Consider the following 24,207-nt stretch of genomic DNA (forward strand, 5'->3'; position numbering starts at 1 on the left):
AGAACACAACTTGCAGAAAGTTGGACAGGTTGAGCTAACGGGCCTTCCCCAATTCTAATTGCTGTGGATCAATAAATAGAATTGGATAGATCTACTCATGGTATGGTTAATGCCTGGGGGAAGTTACCTCTTCCCACCATAGACGTGATCCTGCTTGGTGCTTTGTGCTTTTAATTCACACCCAAGTCTGTGTGAGCGGTGAGGCCCTTGCACCCTCCTGAACACTCAGCAGGACTGTGTACGCATTCAGCTCTGAGAAAATGCTTTTGAAGCAAGGGAAAGAGATCTCACCCTGACTGAGATTTTAAGGTGAATGTGGTAGCAAACTGAAAGCTTGGCAGCACTTGGTGATGCATGGTTACAAAGGTGTTTAGCAGTCCTCCTGAAAGATCTCTCCATTTTGGGGTCATACAGTCTGGTCCATTTTTCTGTTCAGATGCTTTCTGAGTTAGAAATCAGTTAGCTGACTTGAGCTGCCCACTGCTGGATGTAGCAGCAGTTGGCAGGCAACTTCGGGCATGAATATCTAAAGATATATGTGGCACTTCTATCTAAGAACTGTATATTATTGTAACTCAGCCTGGGAAAATAATTCTTCATGACCATCACTTCTAGCAGACTGTACTGCTGACGTGTTTCTATGGTAAAAGTAGAAGTCATTACAGCATCAGCAATACTTGGACCAGCTCTGACTCCAGCCCAGTTTCATGTCTTTGCAGCTCCACTCATTTAATTTTGATTGATTCACGCTGCTGTCCAGTCAGACTGTTCCTATTTTTCAAAGGGCATAAAGGACAGTGAGGTAAAAGATATGATGAGCGGATTTTTACAGAACTGCTGAAGCGTTAACAGCACAGGCGGAAAAGTAGCAGTGTGAGCTACAACATCTTAACTGTGCAACAGTGCTACCCGGGTTAATTACCGCCTGTGTCATTGCAGCAGAGTGTTCATCATATTCAGTCGTAGACCTGTGGGCCAGACTAACAACAAAACGGCAGTCATGGTTTGTCCAGAGGACTGTGTATGGAGATGCTCACCTAGGCCGTTAAGTAGAAGTTGCCGAAGTCTGGATCCAGGCAGGCTAGCATCCTGCAGAAAACGGGGCGGCTCGTCCAATCCATTCATAGTTCAGGGTTTCTTGTGCTCTTCCCACACTCCTTTCAGTCTGCTGCCCTCCCAAGTAACTTGATTATATTTCTCTTGCTTTTTCAAGCAATGGTATTTGGTCTGTGATCTTGCTGTTTTTCTAAAGAACCCTGGGTCTTTTTCTCCTTCCATTTAATCTTCTCTAGGATTGTTTACGAGCCTGCCAAGAACAGATTGAATCCCTCCTTGAATCCAGTCTACGTCAGGCACAGCAGCACAACGTATCTTCAGAAACAAAGACTGTAGAGGATGAAGCAGACCTTTCCTGCACACCTACTGATGTGCGAGATGTGAACATTTAAGAGGACTTCTTCTAATGGGTTTGCTTGGCGAGAAAAGCAGACAAAGAAAGGGCATCTGAGAAGGAATCAGCATCAGGATCTCCCCCCCAGAAACCCTTTTCTCCAGGACATTTTTATACCAGAAGGGAAAACCAGTCTTGTTATATTTTTTTCTTGCTCTGTCTCCCTTCCATCTGTGACTTCAAACAAACAAATAAACAAAAAATACCCCAAAAACTGTCTTAAAAAAAGAAAAAAATAGTATTTGCATTACCCCCAGGGGTTTGTGCTACAAAAATAGAGGATTTTATACAATAATAATCAACTAGTTTTTATATTAAAGTGTTCTTGTCTGTATGTTGTAAAAATAGGCATTAACACACAAAATGTCTCCAGGGGAGGTATTAGATTTGATTTCTTACATATAAAACCAACCACCCAACCATTTTTAAAGTAGAAGAGGTTTTTTTTTTTAGATAGTAAATGAAATATTCTTTTTTTTCTTTAAAAAGCATAGCTTTAACGCAGTTCTAGGCTTTTCTGTATCTTGCTTGCTTATGCATTTAGTCACTTTATAATTCATCTGTAAATGTTTATTTTATTTCCTTAGGTTTTTTTTTATCCTCTTCACCTTATAAATGGTTAACGTAACCCATAAGTTAGTGTATGTTAGTATGCAGCATTATTATATGTTAATCTTTTTTTTGTGCCTGTGGATTGCCTGTGCATAAGGCATTTGTAGGGTTCCAGCTTAGCATTGTTGGGAAAGGCCAATGTACTACTCGTACGATACTCTATTATAAAGAGAAACCGAAATAGTGACATAATATATTATATTTTTGTAATCTTCATATTTTTGTAGTTACCTGTGTAAAATGCTGGTCTGACCCCACAGATATTCAGCCTAATTATGGTCAGGTTCAATCCACAGTTTAGTCTTTTTTTTTTTTGTTTGTTTGTAATATTCTAAAACCATTCCATTCAAAGCACTTTCAGTCCATTAGATATAGGAAATACATTCTTTATTGTGTGGGAATTTTTTTTTAATGGAATGGTTTGGAAATATATACGTGCTTGTTCGCAAACTTGGAATTGCAAAGCAAGTGCATTTAACTATGGTGTTAGAGGAGAGGTGATTTTTTTTTTTCCGAAGGTTGTGTTCCAGTGAGAGAAATTGCATTCACAAATTGCCAGGCTATCTTCCTATCCTTTTCTATAGAAAAGTTGAAGTTTAGAAATCCTTTGGTGCCAACTCATCTTTATAAATTAGGGGCCTTAAAGGTTCACATATAGGACACATAGTTTAAGGATTGTCGCTAGATGTTTTACAACTGAAGGTTTTTAAACACTAAAATATATAATTTATAGTTAAGGCTAAAAAGAATATTTATTGCAGAGGATGTTCGTGAGGCCAGTATGATTTGTAAAATAATGCAATCGCCCCCCTTTTTTTTAAAGAAAAATCTTTCTACCCTTGATGTTGCAGTTTTAAACCAGCTTATTAAAGAAAAGAGGACACGCTTCAAAGAACAAACCCCAAACAAAGCAGTCTATTTGGCCCCTTCCTATACATTTTTCAAAAGCAGTCTAACCATGAAAACGCCATAGTTAATAGATACGAAAATTGGAGTACTTGAAAGAAGTTCTTATTCCAGTATATGGCCCATTTTTTTTTTTTTTAATTTAGCTACAAATAGAAAATTTGCACATCTTGGCTATGTATCTTTTTATTATTATTTTAGAAAGTAGCTGAAGGGACGTGGACATAGCTGTTGAAGTTGATGCTCGAGGAGAATGTGATGGTGAAATGTATGTGAGAAAACTGCCGCTAAGGTGTTGATTGTAAAAACACGAAACAACAACAACAAAAAAAAAAAAAGGAAAAAAAGAAAAAGTTTTAAAATTTAAAAAAAAAAAAAGAAAAAGAAAAAAGAAAAGGAGCGGATGCTCCATCTTTATTGAGCTGCTATGGATAAATTCCCAGCATGGTTTGAAAAAAAAAATTAACATTGCTTTTCTGTATCTTTGTCATTGTGTTTTGCTGCTATTTTGTGGATCAGTTTTTTTTTTGTTATACAATGTCATATACTGCCATGTTATAGGTTTTAATTTTCTCATAGAAAATTATATTATTGACATCATTTTTTTTTGTAGATTTTTTATGTGATCAATTTTTACTTAATGTGATTACTGCTCTATTCCAAAAAGGTTCCTGTTTCACAATACCTCATACTTCAGTTAACCGTGTCTAGACCAGGTTTTAATGTTCGTACACAGTGCCTCATAGTTCTACTGCAAACTGAAATGCATCGAACGTTTATTCTGAATGGGTCTCGCGATTTGCAACTAGGTTGCGTTAATTTAAAAACAGCAGACATTTCAGAAGATCAAGTAATGTCAGTTTTTTTGTTATGCATTTTATAAAGCTGGATTCTTTGTCTGATCTGGGGTTTATTATCATAGTAGTTTAAGCTGTGTTATTAGCCACATTGATATATGAAAGGTGCATTATAATATAACTCTTGTATGCCACCTGATGTGGTTTTCCACCAGCTGGGACACATCATTTGGTATGATAGGTTATCTTCTGGAACTCTAAGTATTTTGTGTGTTTAATCTGTTATGATATACTAGTTTTTTTGTTGGTTTTTTTTTTAATTATAGCATAATGCTAATTTAAAAAGCCTGTAAATCTCATAAATAAGCCAGCTAACAGAGTTGTATGCTGAAGAATAATCTAGCTGTTGCCTGTATGCTGCTAAACCAAAACAGAATTAGAACTCATTTTGAGGCAAATGCAGTTAAGATCCTACATAGTGCATAAATAAAGCATTGCAATGCTACTAGCAGTCGCAGGACCCAGGAGGACTGGATACATTCTGTCCAAATTTCAGGAACATTTCTTACTGCTTACCTCATAAAACACTTCTGTTTGTGGCATCTCTGTGTCTCTGAACCAAACATGATTATTGAGTTAGTGCTTGTTGGTTATATTATGTGTTACACTGAGTGGCAGTGTGTACTGCAAATTTCTTTAAAATATTGTATGTACTAAAAGGCCAAATCCAGATTAAGTGGGTTCATGTGCCAACAGAGATGCTTTATTTGTCACATTATTATAACAATCTGTAGTAAGCAAGCAATTCAGATTTGTACATTTTTATATTGTACTTATTGGCATCACTGGTCTGAAATGCACATTTTCACCAACAGACCTGTAACAGACAAGTTTCCAGCAAAAAAAACTAAAGTCTAGAAATAAAATTGGTAAAACCCAATGTCTGCTTGTCGTCGTCGTCTTATTTTTTTTATTGCCTTCATGAATGCTGAATGGTATTAACTACCTGATGCAATGAGTAAAACCGCATGACATTTTCTGGTTTTGACTCTCTGCCTTAATAGTTGCAATGCTAAAAACCTTTTGTCGTTATCTTGGGAAACCGTAGGCGGTTTTTAGCAATGGGTAGGTGACTGCCTGTCACAGTAATGTGTATTTTTAAAAAAGCAAAAATTTTTTTTTTGCTGAAGACTTTCTTTTAAACATCTAAGCTAATTTCTCAGAGTAAACCACCATTTGGTGGTTCTTTTCAATAAAAGGTAAAATAAAGTAGGTGTTCGATGGTACAGAATGCTTGTTTGTATTTATTTATCAGGGTAAGATTTTGTGTCCTAGAATACCTTTACAGAAGATGGTTTGTTTTGAAAGCAGTAAGGTTAACCTGCCTTCTTTCCCTTCCCCTCGTACATTACTATTGTATCACTAAGATAATAAGGAATAAACCAGAAAAATGTAAAAGCCTACTAACAATACATAAAAGAGAACCAGACCTAGAAGGACAAAAATGATATATGACTATAAAGTAAAATGAGAAAAAGTTATAACCGATTCACATTCCAAAGTACCTCTGAAAACTGAGGATGCACATTATCCATTACTATCAGGGCTGAACACAGCAGTAGCCTACTCTTAGTGGAGGTGGTCAGGCTTCTAACCTCTGTATTTGACTATTTACCCTATGAAAATATTTCTGCCGTAAAAAAAATCTACATAAAAGTCAAGTGCTTGTCTCTCCTGTCGCAAATTAGAAATCTAGTATCTGCCTCCTGAGTTTCTCATTGACTAAACTTCACATTACAACTGATTCTATGCAGTAAGTACAGCAAAGGAAATGAAAAATGAAACTCCCAAGTTAACACCTAACACGTTAATTATAGTCTAGTGCAAAAAAAGTTTTCTTAGTGCAGTTACCAATAGATGGGAAACCATCTGCATCAGAAGAATCCCCACTGAGCCTGTATTAACTTGTCAGTTTCCCAGTCATTTCAGACAGAAACCTGACTTACGTGGCCTACCCTAAAATCATAGATCAGGTAGGTGAAGTAAGATCAGTACATAGCGTGATCTGTAATTTTTCCATTCAAAATGGGGAGCTGCTCAATATGGTCAAGTTACACTGGTAAGCCACTGAGGAAGATTCATATAGCAGTGAAAGAAGATCTAAACTACCTTAACAGCAACTTTAAATTCAGATTAAGCCTTAAACTGGACTCAGTCAAAGAGAGACTGATTTTTTTCCACACAGATCTTTTACCAGTTTTCTGCAAAGTTTCAGCATGTTTTAAAGAAAAAACAGGAAAAAAGACGACTCACTTCTGTGTCACTGATGGCTAAGTCCTCTGATTTTAAATGTTTGAAAGTTGAGTAAAGATTTACTTGTGAAATCTTGATTTGGGACGAAAACCTTTTTGCTGATAAAAAAAGTCAAAATGATTCAGTGAGACATTCTGCATTTTGTTGAGCATGTTAAGTGGGTTTTGCCTTTCCTATCTGTTTTATAAACTCTATTAAACTTGACTGAAGTGTTCTGTGACTTAAGTAGGTTTAAGCCCACATAGTCAGCTCTGTTATTTACATTTTCCTTCTCTAAATGCAGACTACTAAATTCGAACGTTGGGTGAACTATGCCAGTATTACTCACATTGCGAAGGGCAGAAAGACAAGAATGTAGCAAGAAAAACAATTTACTATAGGCAGTAAAAAATATGCATGTTCAGCTAGGCTATGCTGTAGCTTATTAAAGGGAAAAATACTGTATTTTCTTACATCAGATTGGGACGCATAAACAGAAAAACCTCCAAGAGGCCTCCAAAAGCCATTGCTGAATTCAGACTGATTGACAAGCTTGGACCATTTATGAACACTTAAATTCACATACTCTTTATAAATAAGATCTGTTAACTGTAAAAACTCAGAATCCGCTTACATTCAAGCGTATCTGGCATTTTAAGTGATAGAAAATTCCAGAAGACAGAGGAGAAAGTGAAGCTTGGAGCTATTATTTCAAAGGAGTCATAGGAATGACCCAGGCATGTGGGCTAGATACTCTGATAAAGATTCCTGGCAACATCATTGAAAAGCTACAATGGGACAAAGGCAGTAAAGCTATAAATGATGGCATTTTAATGAATTCCTGCCAGCATCATGTTATGGGAAATGTATCTCTTCAGACAAGCATGGTATTTTTACCATCCCACAAATATAATTGATAATAGTAATTGCATTGGCATGGCAAACATAGATTCCCATCCGGCTTTTGACTGAGTTCCACACAATATTCCGATTAAATTATGAGAAAGGACTGCAAATCAGTCAGCTGGATTGCACTGAATGTGAGACTTGCCAGACTCGTGATTTTGTTCTTTAGGATTAAGGAGTGCAAATTTAGGAGTAAGGCAGAAGTTATCCTTTTGTTTCTTTAATGTGATAGACATTAAAGATGGAAAACAGAAATAGTTTCTTGGTGATCCTATTAGCGTTTGCAGAGCGCTACTTAGATCTCCTTTCTGCCTGTGTCAAGACTATGTATTAAAATGTCTCATATTTCAGGGAAGTCACTAAGTCTTCACAGCCATCATTTTCCTCAGCGCGCTTACCTGAAGAGGGAACTACTGCCAGAAAGACACTGTGCTCACAGCACATCAGCCGCGTGGCACACAGGCAGCATTTTCGCTCTGCGCGGGCCATGCTGATGCAGGGGCACCACCCACAGTGTGTGGGCAATAGATTTGCTCCTGGGGTGTACACCACCACTTCTACTGAACTCCTGAAGCTGTTTTTAATGTGGTCTTTGGAACGCCAATTCCTTCACAGAACAGTCCCAAGATTTTAGGGAGCAGTCACTACCATATACAGACCAACGCAACAGCAGTTTTACCTTTCTCAAGTTGCCTCTCTGGACACAGGAGGCTGTGTTCAGTGGCTGCTAGAGGCATTCCCTCTTATACACTAGGAAAAAAAAAAAATCCATCTGTGTGGATTTCATCTCTCTTCTCATTTTAATTATGGCTTATGTGATTTTTCTCATTTATGATAATATCCTTGAGGAAACACAAAAATTAGTGCTTATTTCAGGTTAAAAAACTACACAGCGATTCATCTCAAAACCAGAATACCAGTCTTGTCCACTCACTTGAAGACTGCAGTAGAAAATTATATTCCCATCATATTTTATATATGCTAATGGAGAGTCACAGTACAATCTTCCCTCCCTGATGACATGTCTGTTGAGGAGCGAAGCCTACCTGAAAGCCAAAGACTGCCCAGTCAAATGAGACCTTGACTACATCTGCTCAGCTCTGACTAATGTGGCATGAACTGGAAAACAAAGAAGCAAACTAAGAACTTCATTAGGCAACTGTTGCTAAAGTCACACTTGGCAACGCATTTGGGGTGGGTGACAGGAACCTCCTCCGCACCAGCAACTCACCTTAGATATGGAAAAAGTCAAAGAGAATGGCCTGCAACTGCTTGTGCTGGCAAACACATAAAGCAGTAAGTGGTTAAGAGAGTTAACTCCTCAGGGCTGGAGAGAGCTCCAGGTACCGATATCCAATACCATCAAGAAAGCTGAACCAAAGGAGGAATCGCTACATGCACAGGCCAAGCTCCAAGCCAGGAGCCCTCTCCTCCTGGGTGTTGAAGGTCTAGGGCTTTGACTTCTGCATGTAGCGTGTGCATTACAGAATGGAAATTGCTCTCCACTCACCGATCCCAACCTGCTAAGTAAATAATTTTTAGATTATATGTTGCTGAGTGGTATGGTTTTCATCCCACCTGATTGCCCTGTGACACTTGTCTTAACCCACTCACAAGCTATACTCCATTAAATGGTCTCCTACGACAGCTAACATGTTACCCACTGTAAGGATGTTATTTGTAACATCAGCACCAGTCTTCAAGAAGCCGGGCTGAGATGGGCAGATCATTTAACAAAGACCACTAAACCACCACTAGAGCATTACGACAACTCACCTGAGCCAGCACCAAACGAGTGACCTAGCGTCCTAAGTCACCACTCTGATGGCAAACTGTCTGAAACGGACAATTGAGCTTTTTGATGTTTTATTTCTCCTTTTATTAGATTTTATCACTACAGATTGTTTGAATACAGGGTATTATTTTTTGAACAGCTTTTTAGCTCCTTGAACACCCGCAGGCCATAGTTGTTTACATTTGGTTGTTGGCTACTTTAAAGACCAGATCTTTAGCAAATGTATACTGTTAAATATAGCTATGTTCTTTTTACATGCACAGATATAATATCTTCCCAAGATTTCCAGAAGGCATCAGCAATTATTTACTCAAAAGTAAACGTTATTTCTTATGAACAATACATTTATTTCATGTTTTTGACTCAATATTTCTGTAGCTGTTTCAGCCATTTACTATGACCACTTTGTTCCTTTTAGACAATGTATCAGCCACATATTAATTCAGGTTTCTCTTTTCACAGAGACCCTTGGACTACAAAGGATCAGAAAGGTTCCTCCGTTACGCACAATGTCTTTCTAATCTAAGTGAAAGAGTTCATCTGCCTCCACTCCTGCATGACAGCGCTCAACAGTGCTGCAGGGTCAAACAAGTATATGCAAAGCCTCACATGTCTGTGGAAACTAAGTGTTGTCTCATCCTCAGATAACTTTCCAATCACCTAAATATAGTCCTCCATGGTTTTTAATCCCTCTGTAAACCTGCTTAAGGTGTCTTCAGGGATCTCTTTGTACTTCTCTCATGCTCCTGCTGAAGGATAATTTCAGGCAAATCACAAGTCAAAGCTCCTTGAAAAACTCTCTTATTTTTCTCTAACATGATTTCTTTCTCACTAGTTTGAGAAATAATAATGCTAGTGGATTTTTGTGAAGTCTGTCCTCATCTTATTGCATAAGAGAACTTAAAAGAAGAACAAACCATACAACTGTAATGAGCCAGATTCTCAACATGCAGTTCTAACAATGTACCTATGGTGAAGCAAGGTTATGAATTCCCCAATTGTGCTCAAATCATTCTCCATCTTACTCAGGTGCTCTGCATATGACACATAACATGATGCCATAAGTCCATGTGGTTTTAGGTTTACAGCGCACTTGACTAACTGCACCATGACCCAAGGTCTCCTCAGGAAGGAAACACACTGCAGACCTAACCTCTAACTCCACTTAAAAGTGACATACTGTTACACTGATTTTTAGTTTCAAATAGTAATTTGTTTTTCACTCATATTTCAGAAGCTGTCTAGTGCTTATTAACAATAACTTCTATATGTGTGTTTTTTAAACGAGGTAAATGGGGTCTCAAAAATTCAATGTCTGCACATACATTGCAAAAAAAAAAGCCAGTTTAGAGAACAATGTAGGCATGTGTTTTTAAACTACTGTTCGTGCAGTCTGGTCAGGACTGTGTGACACAGTATACAGTGTTTTGTCATCCAAGGAATGTCTTTGATCAAGAGTTTATGCAAGAAGGAAAAAAAAAGCCATGAAACCCTAATCCGTTCCCACAGTCCAGTAAACGTGAGCTGGACAAACAGTGGACAATAGCAGTAAAGCTCGCTGCTGGAACAATAGCTGCAACTAAAAAAATTAAAGGGTTGCTGACTCACAGTTCCTACAATGGATAAAGATTCCATGCAGTGTTGATTATTCCCCAGAATCCTGAAGATGCTGAAGGTTAAAAATTGTAATTACTATTGCATTGAGATAAAGCGGCAAATACGTTGCTGAACAATCAAAAATGAGAGACAGTGACAAAAACTGATGTTGATTCTGTCTAGAATCAGAGTCAGGATACAGAGGGTGAATATCGATCTGCTCTCTAAACAGTCTGCTAAAAGTAAACTCTGTAATTTTATTATAAACAACTATCAGTTTAATTCTTTCAGTCAGTACACCACTATTTCAGACGCCATCCATCCAGATGCCGCACAACTACAATCAAGCTTTCTCATCTTTCAAGACAAAAGCTATATGCTATTTCTTATACCTGTTCAGAAATCTTCTGTAGGCAATTTTGCTGTGCCAAAACCAGATACCCAGAATGCCATATTATGGGTCAATTACATATGTATATGAAATATGACAGAACAATTAAAAACATTGTATAGCAAGCCACTTCAGAATCAACTGGCTCTTACTATGCCTGGTTTTTTTTTTTACCTTTCATATATTTCATATGAGAGTGAACGGGTACTACTTTACGCTAACAAAGATTTCCAAAGGCTCCTATGTTGTCTACGTTTCAGGTAAGTGTACTGACCATCTTTCCTTCTGCATAGTATTGCATCATTTGGTAGAGCTATACATATATTCAGGAGTTGCAAAGTACTTAAAGAATCTTAGGATGAGAAATGCCACAAGAATGTAATTACACTTCAAGAATAAACACTCCTGTGATTAAGGTAGGAATATTCACAGTGTGATGCCAAAGAGATACCTGAGTTAGCTACAAATGAACTAAATGTAAGAAGTGTTGAAATGGAGCTTATGCGGGTATTTAACAGCATTGTACATCAACTAGATCAGTGCTTTGTTCTAACATAGGGAGGCTCTTTCTGCTGCATTAAGCTGGCTTTAATTTTACCCCAGATATCACCCCATTGCACAGTGTAGTCTAGACAATCCCAAAGAATCCAAGACCTCCAAGTTCTCTTCTTGCCCCTGCTAACGAAACCAATATTTTCAAGTCTGAGTGCACAGAGTTTAATACTTGGAAGACTGCTTTCAAAATAGCATACAAGGCTTTTTTATTATTATTTTTAATGTCACTAGAGGCTGAGCTGGTTCTGCAATTCCAAATCCTGGGAGACACTGAAGCATTTCAGTACTAGATTGCTCTAGGTGACCTTTATACATCAATCCTAGACACCAAAACTTGCTGCAGAACTCATTTCACACCCACCAATCTCCATGTTCTCTGGTGATATACAGATTTCTGTGGTAATGTGTATTGTCATCACTTTATCTATTAAAAAAAAAAAACAACTCTGGCAGACTGTAAAATGAGAATCTTCATGGTTACTTGCCAAACTATGAAAGTTTTGGGCTGTAATTAGACCGGAACCCATTTCCATAAGAAGTTGCAAAGGGCAGTATTCAAAAGGCACTAACATTCATATTGAGTAGCACCAAGAATATGAAGAATTATAACATTAGTAGAAATATTAAACCTTTTGTTTCAAACCAAGGCCCTGCTCTTTCAGAAGATCAGGATGAGATACATTATCACACACACGTTGCTCCATCTGCCTGACCCAGCTTTGTTACAACCTTCTTTGGAGTGCCCTGAACAAACTCCCATCAAAAATAGACTCTAATCCAGAGGGACTTCAGAAAATTCTGGCAGATTTCAAACTATATCCTTAAGATCATTAGGCACACCCACACCAGCACTGTGTAAAAATACTTAGTGCTTCATGCTGCTATCATTGCAGAAATTGTTTAAGACAGTAATGACCCTGACAAGGAGTCTTACCCTCGCCCTGCTTGCCCACATCTTTATCTCCAGAAAATGGCATTAATATCATCAGCATTCCCTTTCAAGCATGCAACACTGCCGAGTAATTACAGGACGTTATAAAAACAAACAAACAAACCAACCAACCCACAAATGTTCAAACAAGCCACCCAGGGAAAGGCACCGCTTTCATTTAATAGCAACGAGAAAATAATCTAAGATTATTAAATCAGATCTTGAAACAGAAGGCTGTATTTAGTAAAATATACAACTTTGGCAGCTTGTGAGTAAATGAATAAATATTAGATCCAGGGCTGTAGTTTCATGATTTTTATAAATAAAAGATTCCATTTTTAATGCCTTTTTCTTGTAATACTTTAATGCGGAGATGGGTATTAAAAGTTTATATTCAAAAAGGACTCAAGGATTCAAAGGGATGTAGACGCATACCAAACAAAAAAATATGTACACAGAACAGGATTTCCATTGGGTAAGTCATATATCTTAAAGGGTATCAGTTCTTACTCTAAAGCACTGTGGAGTATTAGGGTGCAGGCAGACTTTTGACAGATGATCTCCCTTTGTTCCAATAAAGGAAGTTGTATTTACAGCCGAAGTTAATTAAGCATTCATAAATACATCATAGAGTTCAAACTCTCTCTTGCATCTCTTCAGAAAACAAAGTCTACAGATTTATAAACTTCGGAACTCATGTACTGGAAAATTAAAACTCATAATTTTATCTCAATGTAATCTATCTATTTAAAAATAATCAACAAAAATGTCCTACTTTTCCAGAAATCCTAAAGACACAGACCAACATGGCTACTTTACTCATCAAAAATAATACAACAAAGGCAGCGTTTAAACCAGTCTTTACTTTTCTTCCTCTAAACAGTGTATATCCAGAAAGCTAGCAACATGCATTTGCACAGGTTTTATGTGCACACTAGAACACACTGTTGCTTATAGATTTCATACCTCACTAGCAACCAGATCACAAAGTCACGTAACCAAACAAGGCATGCCAAGCTGGGACGCCAGACTTCCCCTACGCATCCACATGTAAATGATCGTAACCTTGTTTCAGAGAAACATGATAGGATTGAATGAGCCACGCTACTCCTACAGGGTTGATTTTTAAGCAAACAGTTGCATACCCAGATTTTTTTCTGATTTATTATTTCACCCATTTCTGTTGACTACAGATGTTCTTTCAAAGCTGAAGTTGGTGCCCTTCACATTACAGTTTACAGCAAATGGAAAGACAGTATTCTGCTTAATAAAGATGGAACAGGTGTTTTATTCATGGATTTTTACTAGGAGGCTTTAACAAACCTCAGCCTATTTTTTTACTGTACTGATGTAGTACCATGACACAGATAACCTACAAAGTCAGATTTACATGTTCTAGTGATGGCTGACTTGGTATTAGCAGTTAATAATCCCATGGCTGTAAGACAGCATTGCATCAGCATGCAATTCTGCAGGGATTTAGTTTGCTGTAGTCAGAGTTTACCTGCTTCTGGTGATGCCTCAAAACTCAAAATTTCTTGTACTCATCACATACTGTCGAAAGAAAAATTACAAGTCTTCTGGACGGCAGTGACCTCAGTACATTAGCAGCAATTAGCTTTGTATTCACCTTTTAATAAGAATTCTGCATTCTACAGCTTCAGCTAAGAGACAATCACGAAGAAACAAAACAAGCTACAACACAGTCCAGGCAAGTCATAAATTTCTAAGTTAAACGTTTCAAACACTCCTCCCTAACTACTGAGCAATAACTAGAGGTGGTGAATACCATGATACATTTTTAAGTCTTAACAACTTCAATAATTTTAGCAGAAATTTTCTGTCTTAACTGTTTTTAACAGTTCAAGTACTTCTGCAAAATTTTAAACCTGTTGACAATACAGCACAGAGCCATCTCTATGTCCCACTTTATTAACAGCCAATATTATAACCCACAAGATCACGTTTTTTTTCCTGAATCTTTTCCACCCAGTCTTTAAAGCAATATTTAAGTTGCGCAGTCAAGCATTCAAACTGGGAAATGTCCTAATGACCGTGGTCCACAGAAGCTTTATTCAGCCTCTCTGTGCCCAGATCTTCCAAAGAATCTCTACCTACAGTGTAACACTTGCTCTACCACCAGAGCCCTGACCATTCAAGGCACAGGATGAGTAAGCAGGGTGTGAAATTAATGAGGCCATTTATCAGAATTTGTTTTCATTTGTTACAGATTTTAGCAAGATGTTAACCTAATGGGAAAGGTGTTGAAAGAAACCGTATGCTTATATCTCACAAAATTGAATTCTGGTTTTCAAAATTTTGATGGATTTTTCTCCCCCAGTGGCATTCTAGTTGGCTTAAGCACACACCTTTCACAGGTGTTTGCTAACTGTAATGGCCCTCATTTTCTAGGTGACTGATCTGAGAAACACAGGCAAAAATACAAACCTAGAAAAAAGCTAGATACTCAGCCACTCTTGATGTTGGCAAGAAGCATATTCTGAAGTATTTAAGTCCTCAAAATGTAAAATCATTTGGAACGAGTCACATTAGACATCTCACATTGGTTAAGGAAGATCAATATTCTTGATGCAACTTGGGCTTTAACTCCTTAGCTTTAAATAAGGTACTGAAATACCCCTCCAGTATGCTGTGAAGACTCCACTGTTACAGCCCTGAACACCCCAGAAAACCCCACAACTCTGTAGCAGAAACAGTTTTAAAAAAATTTTGCCCCGAAGAAAGTATGCAACTACATAGCCAACAGAATTTTTAACCATACCTCATTTAATAAACACCATCAGGCCAGTACAAGACACGAAACAGAAGATATTCAGCAAAATACAGACTCATGGAATAAGAGACTCAATCAGTAGTTACACATCTACGGAGCTAAATTAAAGACCTAATAGGCAACGCTAAACCTGGCATATCCCAGTTTGAAATCCTGGTTGCTACAATTTTTATAGTTAAATGTGTAAATACATATATTTATATAATATTTTATTCTAATATTAACTTGTTATAAATAAAGTTAAAGCAATACAAGAAAATCAGCCACCAAACCAATTTCCAAAACAACTGTCATTAACCGCTTTATCTGCAAAGACCCTTTCACTCCAGAGTCAAACAAAAATAATTTTGCTTTGATACAATCTCTAGAGTAGCACTTTGCATACAACTCACACATCGTACACTCCTATTAATCAAATTCTTCACAGATACCTTGAGCTTTCACATCCCTTCCCTTGCTTTTACATACCTTTTTGTAAACCATGTACAAAGATTTCCAAAAAGGCTACATTTAAAAACATGCATACTTAGACCTCCAGTGTTTACTTCTCTTTGTACTATCATTCAGAAGAACAACAAAACAGCCTTTTTTTAGATCAGGATCCAGGGGGACTTTATTTAAAGCATAATTCATGGATTTCAACAAAAAATATTTTGAGTCAAAGTTGATCACAGATTAATATCTAGTACTTTCCATTAATTTGAAGGAAACAGTAAAATACTTTGATTTGCAAAAATAAACTGGTTTGTGGATGCAGAGACAACTTTTACAAATTTGGATTTCTCTGAAGTGATTGATTATAAGGTCAAATTAGCTTTGTTTTCTCTAATATGCCAGCTTTTTGTTTTGTGCCTACCTATTTACTGAGATTGCAGGCTATGCTATTTTATTTTGCTTCTATTTTCAGGCACTTACAGTTTGGTGCTTGTTCTGGTTCCCAGTGGTTTAGCTGCGTAACAATTAAAAGCCAACTGTACTCAAACTGTCATAAACAAAGAGGCCATCAATGCAGCTATGCCCCTTCCAAGGTCTCAAATGAGGATCAAGTCTCAAATGAATCCTACCTCAATATTACTTTATTTCAAAGAAGTTCACCACGTAATTAGAAGAGCTGTATCATGCATACATATGTTCTGTACTCTCTATGTTAATAACTTTATCTACATAAATATTTGTGAACTCTTATAATCTGTTTCTTATACAACAACCTCCTCCACTAGATGGCCCTGACACTCATTATATGCATCAGAGCTGTTTGAACACTTAACACATGTAAGACAATTAAACAAACAAAAAAAGCACACCAGCAACCAGTTATTGAGAAAATCCTCTGACATTGGCATATTTGCATACTCAGAAAACAGACAAAAAGTAAAAGATTATTTTAAAATAAATTGATACATATGCAAATCAGCCCCTCCATGCAGTCAGCAAAACTTTATCTTCAGAGTCCAAAATCCAAAAATTTTAGCAGAACGCACATCCTTCATATCCCAGATATGAACATACAGTGAACAACTTAAAAATTCAAGTTGCTTATTGTCTTGTATAATAAAAAAGCTGTACAAGTAAAACAGAATTGGGGTCTAGGTGGCACAAAGTAGTGCTGTTCAAGGATATGGCCGCATTAAAATGTTTCCTTCACCTGAGATAGTTTACCCTGCGCACAGCTTCCCATACTCACGGTGGTCAAATCTGTCTGTATCAAGCTACACTATGCCACGTAGACTCAGGCAGACATGCATACGTTACAACTGACTGAAGTATATATTCATTATATAACTGTATTGCAAACGGTATGCAAAGACATCTAGAGCAGCCCAAACGAAAACATTTTTCAGGTAAAATAATTGACTGTATTTCTCTTAAACTAACGTAGCTGAATACATTTAGCCGACAGCATCTGTTGTTTTTGAGACTAAAGAGTATATTTTCAAGACCAGAAAATAAAAAGCTATTCCTGAATAAAGGGTACTAGTAAATACTAGTATCAGTATCACAACTCTTCTGGTAGTCATGTTTCTCTCATTGATCACAAACTGACTACTTTTTGGGGGGTTTGGTGGGGTTTCCTCACCCTCCCAACCTGCATCGGTCTGCAGAACTTAGGGAAAGTGCAAATTTCATATTCTGAGCTGCAGCTACTTTATGAGCAGGTATCTTAACCTTTCTCCTTTGCATTCTGACTTCATTTGTCATTCTACCCTTCACAAACAAAAATGTTTCCTACTGCAAAGTCTGCAGGCAGTTGGTTATATTTAGTTCACCTACAATATCTACACATCGTGTAAACTGATGATCTGCATACACAGATTTTTTAAGTGACATAAACCCTTTAAATAAGGAAACTTTGCAAATGCCTATGTTTTCCTTTTGGGGAACTGATCTGTCAGTGCAAGGCCAGCGAGGAATTAAAGCAAATATTTCTATTTAACAGGTATACACACCGGTGTTTCAGCAATTCTTAATAAAACCTAGAGATAACAAATGTTAAATGACAAATGAGAAGCCCTATTGCAAGTTCAATGGTTTTCCCTTTCCCCTTTAATATTTAGCACCTCTTCACTATTTTGATTTTGTTTAAAATCAGAGTAGATAAACACTATTCCAGTTATCTGTTCTCTTAACGTTTCTTCTTGGTCATCCATTTTTATCTTCATCTGTTATACTCAAAATGTTAGTGAAGTTCTTTCAGTACTGATTCTAAAATCAGACTGAATATTTAGCATTGAACAAACCTAAAAAAGAATACACGAAAGTGTTTCAAAGCATCTATTTCCCACAAAGAATGTTCAACAAAACTCCCAATTCCTCCATTTTTCTTCTTCTGGACCCACTTATAATTAATTGTCAAAAAAATTAAATTTTCATTTACAGAATATTTTTATTTTCTTTTGAATTTGCTATCAGTTGGGGAATTTTCAGCTACCAAGTATTTTCACTTAATTCACTTCAAGTATTTTTACTATGATTGCAAAAGAAGAACAATAATTGCTCTGCACAAATACTGTGGTTTTCAGCAGGTGTAGAGACTAAATATTTTCAGAAATTAATACCATTTCATGCTAAAGTAACAACTTAATCCTACAAACCTGTTTAAATTTTCCTCTGATTTTTTCCAGATCTTCTTGCAGCTTATCGTAAGTGGGGTCTTCATACGGGAATTTCTGAATCATCCCTATTAATGAATCCAGAGCCCTTATCTTTTTGCTACCAAAAAAAAAAAAATCAAATCAAAACAGAAAAAACAATGAGCCTACTACAGAAGTTTTCTCAATCAATATAAAAATTATATATAATAATTCAGAGCGTAGAACCCAGCCCTCCATCCTTCTTTAATTCAACTTCTCCCATTTAGCTCAGTGAAAATGTGCATTTGACACATATTTAAGACATAATCAGAAATTACACGGTAGCACAACTGACAAAGTTACAGTTTCCCTTTTAACTTACCTGCCAGAAGTTGAGAAATATTCAAGAATCTTCAGATATATTGACTAGATGACTGAGCAAAGTAAAGAAATGCAATAAAAAAAGCTCACCAGAACACTATCAAAATGGCTGACAGTATGGTGGCAATTCTGTCAGATAAATTAATCAAAACTGGAGAGAAAAAAAAATACGGAGGAAAGAAGGAAAGTCAGAAAAACATAGGTTGAAAGGGGCAGCTGGAGGTCACATAGCCCACCTTCTGCAGAAGCTGGACTAACTTCAAAGCTAGATAAGGTTGCTCGGGGCCATACCCAACCAGATTTTGAAAACCTATGAAGATGGAGCTGCTGGAGTCTCTCTGGACAACCTGTCCCAGTGCTTAGCTGCTTACACTGGAAAGGACCTTCTCCTCACGCTCCGTTAGAACTTAACTCGTTTCAAATTGTGAAAGTTGCCTATTGTCCTTTCACTGTCCACTTTTGCAAGGAATGTGCCTCTACCTTATCTAGAACTTGCCCTTATGTGGTACAAATAGTTATTTCCCTTGTTTTCTCTTCTGCAGGCTGAAGAAGCCAAGTTCCCTTATACTCCTTTCAGTATCACATGGTCCAGCTTATGATACCACCCTGGCGGCCCTGTGCTCACCTTTCCTCTGTTTTTTAGTATTTCTTTTATACTGGGGAAGAAGCAAAACTGGACACCGTAATTTGAAACAGTATTAAAAGAACAGTAATTTTTTTTTCAACCTTACCTGTTCTTCTCATCCGCACATTTCTGGAGCAGACAGTGCCACGTCAGTGCAAACCCAAGGTAGCAGCCAATCTGCAAATTCATCAGAATGTCATTGGGGCGGGGGAAAAAACATGTAGTGTATATAATCAAAGATAAAACACTACATTGTATCCCATTCTTCAGGAAACAAAACACGGGATATACAAACATGTTTCTATTCTGCACTGAAAAGTTCAGTAAATTAGGGTAGAATAAACGAGGGCTATGTGTGTCACACAGTACAAGAGTCAGAAAACTCGTAAGAATCTGTGTAGCATCAGAGGACAAAATATTTAAAATAGAGCATAAAAAGCAATTCTGCAAAACGCTAGCCATACTTTACATTCTTTGAACCCCCAAACTTATTAGTGTGGTAGAAGGAAAACAGAAAACCACCTATTTAAGATGTTTTGGTAAGTATTTATTTTTGCAGCACTTAAGTTTAAGCAGCCCACATACAGCTCTACAAAAAGGTATTCCAGCCAGTCTGAGGAAGCTACCAAATCAATCAAAGAGGACACCACACTTTTTTCTGAGCTGATACGCAAACAATTTTACCAGCCTAACTCAAGAGGCTGGAAAAATGCATCATGGCGTCAGAAGGAAGCACGAGGAGCTGAGTAAGCTAGTCTTGCTGCCAGAACTTTTCATTACAACTTTGGACACCAAATGAAATAGGAACATAGGTTAAGTTCTTCAGTGCACCAACCGGGTAAGTCAGCTGAAGTCGCTTTCAAAAGTGACTTAGGATTCACAGAAAAACAATGCAGACACCTGAAACAAAAGTTAGCTGACTTTGAGAAATTAAATCCAAAACTACAGCCTAATCCCTCTTTGGTCCACACACGTGCATGTGCATACACCTGCCATTTAAACTTAAAAAACATTGTTGGACTTGAAAGCTCCCGTGGCCTGCAAACCACTTCAGAGCAGAGTGGGAGTGTTTGGTAGTTCCAGTCTTCCATTCATTATTATTTGTTAAAGTACACTGTGGAGGTACTTTTTAAGGCCCAGACATGGGTTTGGGACTTGACATCCCGTTAAGTGCTCAAGATTAATTGAGGTGAGGCTTCCAGTTAATTTTTCATTGACAGCAATTTAATTTGCATGCCCCAAAACTGTATAGATACCCACGGTAAACTGAGACAACTGACAGAGCAGTTACTGCTGCTGGAAACGCAAGCTATTATGGTAAAACACACCTGGCCCCCAGACACTTAGCCACAGACTTCTCAGTTTAATAAGCACTGATCTACCACAGGGGCAAAGTGCCAATCTTCTGCTTGAGCCCAAGCAGATGCTGTGTCTAAGCCTGCCTGAGGGATGTGCCTGAAAACAAACACACTTTAATTATACCATCTTACTTTCATTCTCTATCAAGCAAGGCCGGTATCAGATCAGCATCATAATTTTGCCCAAGACAGGTCTAAGATTACCCAAGACACTCTTCCTCTTATTTAACATGACTAGCTGCCTACAACCTCCCTGTCCTCTGCAGCTTCCCCAATATAATTAGATGAGAGCACTTGCCTACTATGGTCTGTCTAGAACCATTTTGTATAAAACTGTCTGGCTTTGGAGGCCGCTGTTTGACATTCTCATCTTGGAATTACATAGCTGTAGTGTAAGTAGGAAAATATTTCATCACTGTACATCTCTGTATCACACCCAAACGCAAACCAAAATTTTACAATTACCACTCCTTCAGAATTTGACAGTTTACCTTTTTCACTTCAGAATGGATTAATACCATTGCTACTGTTCTTTGCATAGTAATTAACTCTCTGAAACCTGAAAACAACAAAAGGGCAAACTGCCAAGTTACCCAAAGGGTTTCAATAGTTAGAATAGATTTAGATTTGTGGTGCTGCACTTGAAATAAGGCCTGCCATGAATCCTGTAGTACAGCTTCCCATCAAAGCTGAAAAAATCCAGTTCAGGTCCAAAGCCACTATAACTACATTGTACAGCACTGAACACACTCCATGTTATGATAAACTTGAGCTGGACATATGAGACTAGTTAAGGTCCTTCACCATTACTCTCTAGTCATTTCTAGGATGGCATATCGATTCAGCTATGCTACTGTGTGAGCATGCCAACACACAGAACTGACTCCATGTACTAAAGAACAACAGTGCCTCAACCAACAAACTCTCCCAGTATTAAAAATAACAAAGAATGCAGCAGAGACACCCAGAATTGCCCCTTTGAGGCTCTCCATCCAAGATGCCTCAATGTCCCGTGTTTTTCCCTAATGCTGATCCACAGGAGCTGGTATAGGGGGGCTTTTAGCCACAATTTGGAGCTAAAAACATGAATGTACAGTCCATCATTGTTTTTCTGACCAAGCTTGTTTGATTTTGTCCCTTCTCATCTTCTCTTTCAAAAAAAAATTAATCAAAATCTCATAGAGCAAATAAGCTCAGAAAACACCAAACCATCTATTTAACTGTTCAAATCAAAATACCACCTTTAAACTAGTTTTATGGGTCCTCTTGGACACATATAAAGCAGTATAAGAGAGCAGGCCTCAAGCCACCAATGTATCACGCTTTGCCCAACAGCTTCTATATTACAATAATTTTCTAATGACAAAAAGCTTGCGATTCTGAAATATTTTCCCATTTACCTCAGACCCAATCTTGGCACCATGGAGCGATCCATACCTCCTTCCCTCAACAACTCCAGCATGACTGCCTTCCACGTACCCCTCCTGATACCCCTCACCATGAAACCTGTAAACGCAGAAGAAAAATTTTTTTACCACCTATTTTCATTCTATAGCAAACTCACGCTGCACGCTAGCAGCTCACAGAAACAAAGCCATGCGGGATCATCTCGGAAATACAACTGACCGTATTTAGAAATCTCATATAAGGTTAATTTAAGATGCAATTATGAACGCTATGAGTTCTTCAAGTTTATAGCAATTTGCCCAGAACAACACATTCTGCAACCCAGCTGAGTACTTTCAGCAGACTAACACAGCTAACTACAAGCTCACAGCCCCGGGACAAGCTTCCTCACGGTGGAAGCGCCGAGATCTATCAGGTCGGTCTCTCAGCAAGAGCAAAGAGAACGATTTTCCCGCCCTTCTCCTTTCTCGCCCCTTCCCCGGGATCATTATCCGCCCTTTGCCCCTCACTTTTTCCTTCTCAGCCCCTACTGCCGCCTGTGGAAACCCAGGCCTAGGCCCAAGCCCAGGCCTCCCCTCCCTCCCCCCAGGCCGCCCGTTACCCGCGGCAAGCAAGGAGACCCGCTCGCCTCCGCGGTCCCCGGGTCCCGGTCCAGGCCTCCCCCCCCAGCCCCACCTTTCCTCAGCCATCACGATCTCATCGAACATATCCGGGCTCGCAGGCGCGGCCGCCGCCGCCATCGCGCCGCCAAGGCCCGACGGCGGCCCCGCTGCGGCCACGCCCCCCCCCCGCCGGGTATGCCGGGAAAGGACGGCGAGCCGGAGGGGCCGCGCTCGCGGTGGTGCCAGTACGCAGGCGCGCCATCTCCCCCGCCCCTTCGGCAAGGCCTGGAGCAGGGCGGGACCAATGGTGACAGTGGCCACGCCTCCTCCCGCATTGCCCCGCCCCTCGCCGGGGCGGGAGCGGCGGCGCGCGGTGTGGACACGAGGGGGCGCTCGAGCGCCTCCGGGGGCGGGGAGGGAGGGTGCGTGTCATCGGGGGAGCACCGGGGGGGGGGCGGACCGGGGGGGCGGGGGGCCGGACCGGACCGGGCACCCACAGCCGGGGTGCGGCCAGCGGGGTGCGGGAGGCTCGTTTCCAGCCCCGCAAGCCCTGGGCTCCGACACAAGCCAGTTTCGCGTCGGCCTGAGGCGTTTCTCATCCCCAAGTAGCGTATTTTTGATGTATTTAGCCAAAATGTAAATATTTTTAATGTAAATACCCAGACCAAGCTTTAGTGTGCCATTCTAGACTGCTTTGTTACAGCATTTCTTGGTTGTTACAGATCAACACTGCTAAAATGAAGCATTTATACATTTTTATAACTATATACTTTAATGTTAGCTTATGCTGTTGTTTTCCAGATACTCAATGAAAATGCAGCTCTGGGCACACCAAAGCAGTCTGCCAATCCAAACGGGGGTACGGGGGGGTCTGTCATCCTCCGAATCACACACAGGAGGGCAGAGGGCTCAAAAAGACAGCTTTAAAATCCAGAGATGGGTCTAAAGAAAAAGTAAAACTAGATTAAAGTGAAAATAAAGAGACGCTACTGAAGGCTTAGCTAACCAGATGTGGCAATCACAGTTCATTAAAAATGCTCTGTGGCAGCGGGGTATAGTCATTTAAATAGAGCGACTGTAGTCAGTCGGCCAGCTCGTTTTTCCACATTAATTTAAAGCGTAGCTATCACCGGATCACCCATGAAATCGCTGAAGGTTTGCCAGGTGTGAAAACCTACCTTCTCTACAACCACACAGTCACAAGCAAACACATATTGTTCACCGATATCTGGCGAAATATATGGAGTCTTTGAAGGTTTCTTCTACGCTAATAGCTACAATTTAAACCTTGCTTTGGAATTTAATGAAAAACAAGTTCTTTGATCTCAGTAGGTACCGGGATTGATGAAAAATGCTGAAAACATAATACCGTCCTAGCAAGACGACTACCAAACACTAGTCTCATTTTGGGTCATTCTTACTTACCTTCAACTACCAGTCTCATCCAACGGGGTTCCTGATGAACTTGCTGTGTGCCTAGACTGTTGCAAATTCACCCCGAATTCAGAGTCCTGGTGATGTCTTTTTTGCACTCGCATTCGCTTCCAAGGGAAATGCATCTCTGCTTTCATCACGTCTGAAGCTGCCTGAAAGGAAGGTTGGCTTCCACACATTTCTGAGGGAAGAAAGTACATTTATGTGATTTATTGTGTTGCGCTCTGTTCATACACAAAGTACAATGGCAGAGTAGAGTGGTCCCGAATTTTCCACAAGCAAAGTTTCAGTGCTTTGAGCAGAG

The 24,207-nt window shown here is 39.0% G+C and overlaps 2 protein-coding genes across 7 annotated transcripts in view; one reads left to right on the forward strand and one right to left on the reverse strand.

The window, feature by feature from the left end:
• The window catches only part of CCND1 (cyclin D1), a 19,101-nt gene extending 14,396 nt beyond the window's left edge, over positions 1–4,705 (forward strand). For all 3 annotated transcript variants that reach the window (XM_064452879.1, XM_064452882.1, XM_064452881.1), the window contains one exon: positions 1,293–4,705. In XM_064452879.1, the coding sequence (XP_064308949.1) occupies positions 1,293–1,448 (156 nt within the window). In that variant the 3' untranslated portion in view covers positions 1,449–4,705. The remainder of the gene's footprint in view (positions 1–1,292) is intronic.
• LTO1 (LTO1 maturation factor of ABCE1) overlaps positions 1–22,675 on the reverse strand; it is a 28,521-nt gene extending 5,846 nt beyond the window's left edge. For all 4 annotated transcript variants that reach the window (XM_064452887.1, XM_064452886.1, XM_064452884.1 and 1 more), the window contains exons 1-5: positions 22,543–22,675; positions 21,861–21,966; positions 19,209–19,279; positions 18,118–18,235; positions 1,038–17,763 (exon numbers count right to left, since the gene is read on the reverse strand). In XM_064452887.1, coding sequence (XP_064308957.1) covers positions 17,695–17,763; positions 18,118–18,235; positions 19,209–19,279; positions 21,861–21,966; positions 22,543–22,607 — 429 coding nt within the window. In that variant the 5' untranslated portion in view covers positions 22,608–22,675 and the 3' untranslated portion in view covers positions 1,038–17,694. The remainder of the gene's footprint in view (positions 1–1,037; positions 17,764–18,117; positions 18,236–19,208; positions 19,280–21,860; positions 21,967–22,542) is intronic.
• Between the last annotated feature and the right edge of the window lie 1,532 nt (positions 22,676–24,207).

Source organism: Phalacrocorax carbo, chromosome 5, assembly GCF_963921805.1.
Source record: "Phalacrocorax carbo chromosome 5, bPhaCar2.1, whole genome shotgun sequence".
NCBI classification, from domain to species: Eukaryota; Metazoa; Chordata; class Aves; order Suliformes; family Phalacrocoracidae; genus Phalacrocorax; species Phalacrocorax carbo.